The sequence below is a fragment of the Gambusia affinis genome, linkage group LG03, assembly GCF_019740435.1.
Source record: "Gambusia affinis linkage group LG03, SWU_Gaff_1.0, whole genome shotgun sequence".
In the NCBI taxonomy this organism is placed as follows: Eukaryota; Metazoa; Chordata; class Actinopteri; order Cyprinodontiformes; family Poeciliidae; genus Gambusia; species Gambusia affinis.
Window position 1 is genome coordinate 21,103,998 of NC_057870.1, and position 11,202 is coordinate 21,115,199.

Consider the following 11,202-nt stretch of genomic DNA (forward strand, 5'->3'; position numbering starts at 1 on the left):
ACACATTCAGGGGGATTTCAGTTCAACCTTTCTCACATATGAGTGTGTGTCTGGACGGGCTGCTTTTAGTGACATTTCTCCCACTCTCCCATGGTTGTCATAGCAAAACAACCCCTTTTTTTAATATAATTATCTAAGGAACATAAACACCATAATGTTCGCTCAGTGGGCTGTTATGAAATACAGATGGATGCATTAAATTTAATGGGTGTCACTTCAGCTTTAATATAAAATCCCCATTCTGATGAAGAATTAGTTTTGGAGCACTGGGCTCAGTGACAAACCGAACAGGACACCATATGGAGAAAAGCAGTCCATATTTAATCTCTCGCATGAGAAAAACAGGTACAATTAGATCTGAAATAGTAGTCAACATTTACTTCCCCCAAGCTGTCTTTTGGCTGCTACAGTAACTGCAAATCATGTAAAAAAAAAAATATATATATATATATATATATATTTCCCACTTTCTAAAAGCACACTTTTGGATTCGATTCAGCAGGAATTTTCAGCAGAAAACACGCCGCCGCTTCCTGCAGTTCCACCGGATAAACACTCAGGACTGGACAGTGACGGGCTTTCTGGACAACACGACTGAAATCGCTGCCACCAAAACGCTGCTGGTCAGGAGAACGCCGGAAAACACTCGGGACCAAAAGTGCCACTGATCGTTTACATAAAATATTGAATTTGAGCAAATTGTAATCAATTATGGGAATCATTTAAAACTAATTTATTGTATGCTTAAATTATATATTGTGCGAGACTATAAATGCATATTTAAATGAATTATTTCCACATTTAATTATGCATTTACTAAATAATATTTTTGTGCAGATTTTTAAACATGATCTAAATGATCAAATGATTACACCTGATGCATTGAATTGCAGCACTTTTGGCCCTTGATAAATGAAAATAAACTGATATTTTGACAATTAACTTAAGACAAAAAAAGTCTAAAATCAGCCAAAAGGTGTTTAAATTAAATAATGTATCTTCCTTCGAAAAGAAGCAACATCTTGCTGGTCTTTTAAACTACTAGACCAAAAAACATTTGGATGTTAAACAGCACAGATTAAAGGTGTGTCTGCTTTAATGTTTAATTTAAAGTACGGAGAAGCCAAACATGGTCTGGATGGGACTTTATGTGCCTCTCCTGCTGAGCGCAACATCACTGAGCTACAGCAGGCTCTAATAACTTCGATAACTTAATTCATTTGAAAACCAAAGATGTTTACATGGATTTATGAGGACAAGAGAAACAAATGAAAAAGTATGAATTCTTAAGGTGAAGGGTTTTTGTTAAAAAAAAGGTGGCTTAGTATTAGATATTGTACGATCTGAATCCAATGTCCTGGTTGTAATCTTTAACTTGCTCTGAACTGATCTATTCGCTCCAAAGGTAAAGTGCTACAAAAGAACAAATAAATCAGAGAAAGCAGGAAAAATTTTTAAAAACAACTAAATATGTAACACAGGCTGAGCACAGGCTATAAATCCTCTTATTGTTTTTCTGTCAAACTTCACACAGTAAACCTGGATAAAGAATGAAGGAGGAGTGCAGCGCACTTTTGTCAGATATGACAGGAAGCAGATTAGAATCAGGGCTTCCTGGACTCTCCTCTGTTTAATGTTTACAAATGACTGTTTTTTTTATTTTATTTTTTTTATCTTTAGAAATAGTCACTTCAGGTCACCAAAAACACAGATAAACCTCAATCTTTGTACTGAGAGATCAACATCAGTCTCTTCTCTGCTTGATTGCATCCCTCCCACATTGAACAGAAGAGTTTCTCTCCCGTTGAGAAGGTAAATAACTCATTCTCTGCGGTGGCATAAAACAGAAGCTTTTGTTTGTTTTTTTTTAAATTAGTATCCATGACTAAGAGTTGGGCAGGGTGAGAAGTACTGGGTTTACATGCGGTCAGGAGTTCTTTTGAGGGAATTTGACTCAGGAGTGACACAGGCTGCCTGCTGGAAAATTGCAGCCTTGCAAAAGTATTTACACCACATTTTTTCCTGCTGCAGCCGCAAACTTCAAGAAAATTAATTGTGATCACGTGTAATGTAGTGCATAATGACTGTGGAAATAAGTAACAAAAATCCGAAGACTTAAAGGATTTGTGTTCAGCCCCTTTTACACCGACGCGCTTTAAGAAAATCCATTCAGAAGTCGACCCAGCAACACAGTAAACAGCTCAGAGATGAAGCTGTAAGCAGGATTAGGTTACAAAACAACCGAAGAATTTCCCATCCAACTGAGCTCAATCCATTTTCTAAAAAATGGAAAGATGACACCTGGAAACCCAGACAAGGCAGACGACTTAAAGAGGAAAAAAACCCTGCAAGGAGAGCAATAATCAGAGAAACTCTTTGGATGATCTGCAGAGATCCACAGTTCAGACAAGTAATTTGTCTCTTCACAAATCTGGTCTTCAAGGAAGAGTGGCATTATTAAGAAAAGGCCTTACACAGTTTGCAACAGGCCAGTTTGTGAAAGAAGCTGGTTTGTTCAGATGAAACTGAAACCAAACTGAGTCAGCAGCCTAAAGGCCATGAGGTGGAAAACCTCCATCCCCACTGTGAGGCATGGCGGTGGCATCATCATGCTGTGGGAATGCTCATCTTTAGCAGTGACCGCAAAGCTGAAGGGAATCAAAGCGTTTTTCCTGTTTTAAAATGGCCTGGTCAAAGTATTTCATCTGGGGTCATAAAACGCAGGCATTACGAATGTTTAACTTTTCCTGTGAATAAAAAAAAACAATGCGGGAAACATTGCGTTCCTCTAAGACACAAAATACCCAGACGAAATAAAAATGTGAATACTTTTGCAAGCTACTGATTTTGCGCACACACAGCAGGAGTTCAGCTCTTTGTCACTTATCTTGTTTAACAGAAACGATGGAAACAGAGACTTGTCTTCCCAGCACAGAGCCGAAGTTTATCTTCAAAAAAACCAAAAAACCTTTGACAACAGCTGACCTGGACATGTTCAGACGCGTCTCGGCTCTAGCGGCTGAAACTATGCATCAGATAACGGCGGCTGTCTTTGATTGTTGTGCCGATCTCCCACATCCTGTCCCGGCCGCTTCTGGCTGCCAGGAAGTGATCGCCGTGACCTTTGCGTCTGCAGCTGCGGGTCTGAAACCGTCCTCGGTGAAACCCACGCAGCTCCTCGACGCTTCAGTGAGGTCGGAGATCGTCAGTAGCTGGTGTCCTTTATGTGCGTGTTGATGTATAGTTTCTACAAAGTCCTACAGTTAAAGCCATGCATTAAACGTGAGCACATCGTTTTAATAGATGGCTTTGGCTCCTGTTGCCGTGAGCAACAGCTGGAGCCTTAGTGCAACGCGACGCCTCGAACACACCTGAAAACTTTTATCTATTTTTGTTTTTCTACAGTCTGGAGTTCACTGAGGAAGACTAGTCGCTGGCCGTGTGTGTTCAGGTGAGGACCTGCTGGAGGGTCTCAGTCCAGAGGCTGGGGGTCAGCGATGGGCATGGTGTGAAGGACCTCGTCCAGGAGCTGCAGGGCCCGGTGCAGGTGGATTTCGATCCAGCAAGGGGTCTCCTTGATGCTCTGCCGGGGGTAGTCGGGCCCCCAGCCTTTAACAAAACTCATCCTGAGAATGCAGAGCCGTCGGAGGTCATCGACCCCGATGCCGGCGGCGGCAGAGAGACCTGAAAGGAGAGGAGGGCGGGGTGAGCGGTGGCTCGGTTCCGAACGCATCACAGCCACAGCTGGTGATGCGTTCTACTGTGGGCGCCGTTCGTTACGTTCAATCGTTAAAACATAAAATAGTTTGAGAGCGCTGCACTTTTTGAAGAATCTCTAAGAAAGAATATTCAGTCCATTCACAGGAACATCTCAGTAATTCACAATATCATCAAAAACTGGTATCCATTTCAGGAATTCAACTCAGAAAAGAAAACATGTCCTGTATAATTTCATTAGATACAAATATTTATCTCTGTTCTGATAGTCATGTGTTCTAGCTAATGAAATTCAGTACTAGCAACACGGATGTCAAATATTAGAAAACACTGTGATAGTGGCTTTGTAAATTTAGCACTGATCACTACAGGTTTTCCTCTCCGTTCCGACCTCTGTGACCTTCAGGGTCTTTTTTTTTTTTTTTACCATCATCAGAGTCAGAATAAGAAACTACTGCTGACAGATTAAATCCAGACTCAGTGGAGCACTAATCACACAGCTTTTTGCAATATCAACAAACCGGCACAGCAAAGAACAGATACTGCAAAATCCTAAGAACAAAAAAAAATAAAAAAATAAAAAATAAAAAACATTATCATTTTCTTTGAAGTATTGTTTATAGTAGGTTGAGAGAAAAGCTGAAGGCGTCCATTAAAACAACCTGGGTTTCCTGAACATTCACTCACCTCAAATTTCTGTATAATAACCATATATACTCATCTTATCTTATATTTACAATTTCTCAAACTCTGAATTTGATCTTTGAGGCTGGTGAAGTTAAAGAAATCTTAGGGATTTTTCCTGACATCTAAGAAAAGATACAAAAAAGTCTTCAAACGATGGACAGTACAATAAGAAGTACTCCTCTTTCATCCCTTCAGTATCATGATGAACAAAACCACAAACATCCAGTGACTTTTACTCCAGAGGAGACTTTGTTGCATCAATTTAGTAAACTTGTCTGTTTATGAGCGACACAAGTCCTGTTCTTGTTGCTGAAAATAAAACGCTGAAGACCAGACCAATAGAAAAAACGTGGACTTTAACGATGTTTTGTTTCAGATCTACACTGTTTCTTTCCTTTTTCTAAAGAAATCAGACTTCTTTGTTTTATTAAATACTCTGTTGTTTACAATCATGTTGGTAAAAGTCAAACATTTACTTTTTAAAAAAAACTTTTTTAATTAACTTTCATAAAAAAAACCAAAGAAAAAATCTAAATTCTGCGGCTCTCGGTTGCTTTCTACTTGACCGTTTTGGCCCACACGGTAAAACATTGGGTCGTAGAAAAGCTTAAATGTGCAGCTACTGTCTCTTACTGATAGCTGGAGCGATTCCTCCGACTGATCCAGGACCGGGTATGTTCCCCGCCACGGCAGCCGCTTGAGCAGCCGCCGCCGCCTGAGCCGTGGCGGCCTGCTGCTGCATCTGTCTGTGGCACTGACGGAGGTCGAACACCTGGAGGGACGGGTGGCGCTCTGAGTCCTTGTGTCGTAGACTCAAAACGTGCAGCACGGCGGCGGAGGAAAGCCGGGGACCTCACCTTGATGTACGCACTGGGGTAGATCTTGTGGACGGCGTCTCCTGGGGCTCGGCCCGCCTCCCGGTCCAGGTAGTAACTCTGAACAAATACTGCGTGGTCACTGAGGCATCGCACCCACACGTCTCCCTCTCCTTTACACTCCAGCTGGACTCCTTTACCGATGTGAAGCCTGAGGGGGGAGGAGAGGAAAAATGAGGCGTAACAGAAACAAAATAAACAATTTAAGATGCTTCCTGCTAGGGCTGCGGATGGATTATTTTAGTAATTGATTATTTTGATAACTAATCGTAAAAAAAACCCCAAAACAACAAATTGGCACTTTCTGCACATTTTTCATTTAACCACCCAAGTAATTTTTATACGACATTATAGATACATTAAAAGACGTAAAAAAACTACATTTGAAAGCAAAACGTGTATTTTTGGATTTTGTTCTTTCAGCAAATAACTAAAAATCCACGACATTTGTTGACAATTATTTCAATAATTGATTCATCCAGATTAATATGATTAATAGTTTCAGTCCTACACATTGCTCATCATCCATGAAAGAAAGAAAATCCACATTTTTTTCAATAAACCGTCCAAATCCGTCCTTTAGATGTTAATTCAACGATTTACAATGGTAAAGTTCATGTGCAGGATGTAAATATGCAAGCTGCAAAGAAAGGTGAGAGAATGTGAAATTAAAAAAAGGGAGGATTATAGACAGACGAAGGAAATACGAGGACGGAAAGAATGACACAAAGAAGAAAGAAGAGAATGAACAACGAGGGACGGAAACGAGACACAAGACAGACCAGAAGGACAAAGGAAGCAAACAAAGGAGAAATAAGATTCGAATTAAAGGACATTGACACAATACAATATGGGATAAATACTTTTGCCATAATACTATTTTTTAGTGGCAGTAAAAACCTGGACAGTTCTGAAATCACCTCGAGTGTCTCACCTTGCTCTCTCAATAGCCTCAGTACGATGGACGTTACTGAGCTGGCCCAAACAGAACCGGTCCCCTCCTGAAGGGTCCACGTAGCCGTCCACTGTCACAACGGGGCAAGAAGACGGCACCTTAAATGTCTCTCCAACCTGGACGTCCATCTCGAAGTAAGCAATGGAGCACCAGTAGTCAGGCGCTGAAGGGCAGGACAGAGAGGTCAGCTCATCAAAGCACACTCTAAAGCAAAAAAAACAAACATGTTTTTATGCTGAACCTGACAGGATTTATTTATACCTGGATGATTGGATATCGGCGGCTGAAAGGCGAGCTCATTGTGTACTGGCCCTGAACAGAAAAACACATCACTGTTTTACAAAGTAAAGGCAAATTATGACACAAGTCGACTGATGAAGGCAAAGCTTTAGCTTAAAGTTACAGTAGTGTGTTGGATGTGGCATTGGAGGGTGGTGCTGCAGATGACCGTTGGTGTGGTGAGGTATGCTGGGGGGGAAGCCACTGTTCCTGGACCAGTTGGAGCTGGCACCTTGGGGGGGGGGAATACAAATGGAAAGGTAAGAAAAATCTACATTTCCAAGCAGACCAAGGGGAATGGTTTGCAGCCGCCTTACTGCCTGATCCTGCAGGGATGACAGGGAAGGCCTGCGCGGAGACCGCCGTGGACGCCTCGGCGGGCGGAAGCAGGACCGGGGTCGGATACGGCTCCGCCTGAGGTGGGCGGCTGCCGGACGGGGGGTGCTGGATGGTCTGGAGAGAGTGTCCGCCATCGACCGCGGGGAGAGTCGGAGGCCCATCAAAGTCGTACTCGTCTTTCACGATCAGCGAGGAGCTGGGTCCGGAGCTGGTTAGCGTGAGGCCTGAGAGGTCTGCAGAGCGACAGGACAGAGTATGAGGTGCTGAAATAAAAACTAATCTGAAGGATTGACCAGTGGCAGGAAGCCAAACTGGGTTGAAATGATCACAACAAAGTGGGTTTCCTGCTTTTAAAAGACTTTCTGCCTCCAAACACAGACCTCCTCTGAAGTTTACCCATTGTTAGCATGAATGTCGTTAATTTTGGGATGTTATTGATTTATTTGAACTGTTTTTGTTGAGAGATGAAATGATGGCTCAGAAAACAAGCTTAATGTTTTTTAAAAACAATACCTAGGTGCACTAGTTTAAATTTAACCCACAAAGAGATGAAGTTTTGGTTGAGGTCAGAGGTAGGGGATATGGACCTACAATTTCATTGCAATATTTTGTGGTACTTTTTGATAATGATGAAAATTATGATAAAAAAAAGTATTTATTACTTCTTTTTTGGGAAAACCCCAACCCAGCATTCACAGCGCCACAATTATTCTGATTTTGAAACCATTTGAAACAGGCTTCTTCCAGACGCCACTTGCTAAAAAAAGTGTGACTAAAATGCACACAGTAACTGCATTTCATCACATACTCATAGGTTCATATTTACTAATATTTATTGATGCTGTCATGGAACAAACAGTAGAGGAAATGGTAAAAAAACATTCTAATAAACCTATCATATTTTCTTCTATTTCTACATAATTATTCTAAATTTATTAAGACGATGGCAAATGAAGATATTGTTGTTTAAGATTGTACGCTCCACAGCTCTGACTGTAAAAGCCAGATCCGCTGCAGGAAACCAACCAGTTTAAACGAGTTTCCAATTCTGCTGGGAAGACTCAACGTTAATTTGACCTTCATGACCAGAATGAGTCGAAGAAAACCTGACTGGAGCTGCATTTTGGCCACTTTAAGTGATGCTTTGTTTAATTAAATTAAACTAAACCCAAAAGCTCACCTATGCCAGGAGACACCACTCGTTCATAGTGATAGGGATTGACACACACGCTGTCACACTTCAGATCAAAGGCAAACTGGCAGTATTTCACATGCTTCAACTCGTTCTTGTGGAGGTCCGGCCATCGCCACAGCCGAGCGTAGATTACATGAGGGAACCCTTTACGCCCCGCAACCTGGAGACCGTCAGAGAAGCTTGGAATTAGATAATAGTCGACAACCTCGTTTTGTTTTAATAAACTGAAGTAGGAACCAACTATGTCCAATGCGCAGCACAACTGGAGTACGCTAGCTATTACTCAGGTCAGTTTGGGTCTACTACCTGCAGTCGTCCATCCAGAGTCCTCTGGATGGTCACACACTTGCTCGGGTGGGCGCCGTTTGTAGTGATGGCGGTGATGAGGGAGTCCAGCTCGTCTTTCTTCTCCTTCAGCTTCTTCACCAGGCTCTCGATGGCCCGTTTGGCGAACGTCTCGCTCTCGCCGCCCTGCCGGTGACACATCAGGCTGTGCACGATGCTCAGGCACGCATCGTTGCTGGTGGGTGTGCTGGCGAGGGACATCTTAGCTGGAGGTTCTGCCGCACTTCCTGAGAAAAACAACTGGGCCGCGCGTCGAGAGCTTCACATCGTCTTCTGGACTTTTCACAGACAGGGCAGAAAAATAATGCAATTAATGAGAGACTGTAGATGCAAATTAGCTTATGCTATAATCCGGTGCAGAGCGTGAGATGGTGACATTTATGTTTGAGAAGTAAGCCTTTCCTTTTTAAATAAAGTTTGTTATTAATCCAAAGCATGACTTCAGATCTCTCATGCTCCAAGGAGAGACGAGACAGAATATATAAGGAGGCGATGTGAAACTACATATATATATTTACAGTCATTTTAGAGCAGTTATTAGGCTGTAGTCTACCATAACTTTTTTTACAGTCATGTTTTTGTGTTGCTATATTATTTACATTCAACATATGCGTCTATAGTCTTTTACATCGTTTTGTTTGCACAAATGTAAAAGTACAGTTCAAACTAAATAGGCAAAAATTATTGTAAATAATTTGTACAACAAAAGATATATTTTCCATAAATATATCTTTTAATAAATTGAATAAATTGTTCATTTTATATTTAGGCTATATTTTGTTTAATATGTTCCATCTGATCATCTCTTTCCTTGTGGAACCCTGAATTTCTTACTACATCATCCAGTTCTTTCATGTAATCAGTCTAAATTAAACTACTCATTTCTTAAAGGAAAAATTATATTTAGAAATCCTTTTTTTTTTTTTTTTTTTTATCTTTAGGAATACTGAACACATCGCAAAGTCTGAAAACACAAATGCTTTTCCACACTTGTGGCAAATTCCATGCTTTCTATGCTTCTGTAGAAAAAAATATCAATATAAAGAATGTAATTTCAGCAACAAAGCGGGTTAACTAGGATCAAAAGTCCTATTTTGATTCAACACTAATGTTATCACATTGACACACAAGTCTCTCATACAGAACATAGAAAAATATAGCAGCGATTCCTCAAATAAATCACGGATTTGTGTCAAGTCTGAGTGGCGTGCAGAAGGCATGAGCGCTTTTCTGCAACTCTTTCATTTTCATTTATACGATAAACTAGGATAACACGGGCTCACCGTCAAATAAATGAGGACGACGGGGAAATCTGCAGGTAAGGGCGATGTTTCAAAAACCTAATATGCCTTCGGTAAACAAAAAGTTTAGGCTATCTCGCTCATTTGCTTACTAGCGGCGCCAGTCTGGCTGGCGTTTGTTCGAGGGAGGAGGACAAAGCTACTGCAAACAGCAGATCCGTAGCGGAAGTAGGAATATGTTCCCTTCAAAATAAAAGAGGAACCACTACGAACAGGTATACTGAAGGTTGTTCTGAAAGAAAAAAAAACTGAAGTGGCGTTTTTGTAATAGTGATATGACTTTCTACACAGGGTGCCACATGATGGCACCCTGGGTAGATGGCATGATGGCACTTTTATTTAACTTAATTCTTTAAGTTAAATAAAAGTATTTTTGCCTAATGGGCTTTATCTGGGAAGTGTATTTGGTTCCAATCTCCCAGGCTTTTACTATTAAAGCAGCTCCTTACTTACAATTTTTAATAACTTGTTTAAACGTGATACCCCCATAACACAAAGTAGATGTATGCAAACTTTATAAAAGCTATCTGCATTTCTAAAAGAGGTGTAATATGACATACAAAATATAATTCTCTTTGTTTATAAGAAACTCCTCACAACACAAAATAAACATAACAATTAATTACAATATTATAGTAACTACTATGGTAAATTTAGGCAAATATTCCAATAATTTCAGGTATGGCTGATTGACGTTGGTCACGTCAACATGATTTTACTTTGAAAGGTACGATAGGAAGTAGCCCCGCATTAAAACTACCAGCTTAACAACGCAACTACCTGCTACGAAAACATCAGCTAGCACATCTGAATGTTGGTAGCAGAGTAGCTAAGCCGTAGAAGACATGTTTTTTTATAAATCAGTTCAATTCCGCGAAGCCCACCTTCAAAACGTAGCTACTTGTTATAAAAGTCAGTGGGTAATTACTCTAATGCAACTATCGCGCACATTCCAGGCAAAATATTTTATTTAATAAAAACTAATAAACTGATTAAAGTACCTGAATCTCCTGGAGCGGTGGCTAGCAGGTGAAAACTGCCTCTGTCCCAAGTTGCCCTCCCAGCGGTGAAACTGCGCCAATCTTGTGCACACTCTGGGTTATCTCCCTAACTTCCTCCAATACCTTACAAAAACAGGAGGGGAAATTTCATTTGGAGGAAATTTTATCTCAACATCCCTTGAAGCAAAGAAAAGGCAGGATAAAATCTCAGAATTTTTTTTGTTAACTCCCACTTCAATTCTCGTATCATTTCCTTCAATGGCGCGTTGCGCATGCGTCAAGCGAGCCACAGGTTTGAGAAGCAGTTTATGAGAGTGGTGGGAGAGAACGGGCCCATTCTGGGATCCGAATCTTTGGGTTATTCTGCAAAATAAGAGCCGATGTTCTTTCAGATCACAAATAATTTTTTTACTTATGCTGCTTTTGCCATTTACCTTTCGTTTTGTGTAAGTGAATACCCATTTAGAATAACCATATCAGATGTACTTTTTAAGCCGTGTGCCTCTTA

General features: G+C 40.8%; 1 protein-coding gene across 1 annotated transcript; it reads right to left on the reverse strand.

Annotated features, from left to right (window-relative positions):
• Positions 1-300: 300 nt before the first annotated feature.
• On the reverse strand, positions 301-10,977 carry LOC122828777 (mothers against decapentaplegic homolog 4-like). The gene is given in 10 exon segments (XM_044112644.1): positions 301-3,684; positions 5,038-5,176; positions 5,262-5,430; positions 6,214-6,397; positions 6,496-6,546; positions 6,638-6,803; positions 6,805-7,085; positions 8,033-8,207; positions 8,354-8,665; positions 10,695-10,977. Coding segments are annotated over 9 exon segments (1,617 nt in total). The 5' UTR covers positions 8,594-8,665; positions 10,695-10,977; the 3' UTR covers positions 301-3,472.
• Between the last annotated feature and the right edge of the window lie 225 nt (positions 10,978-11,202).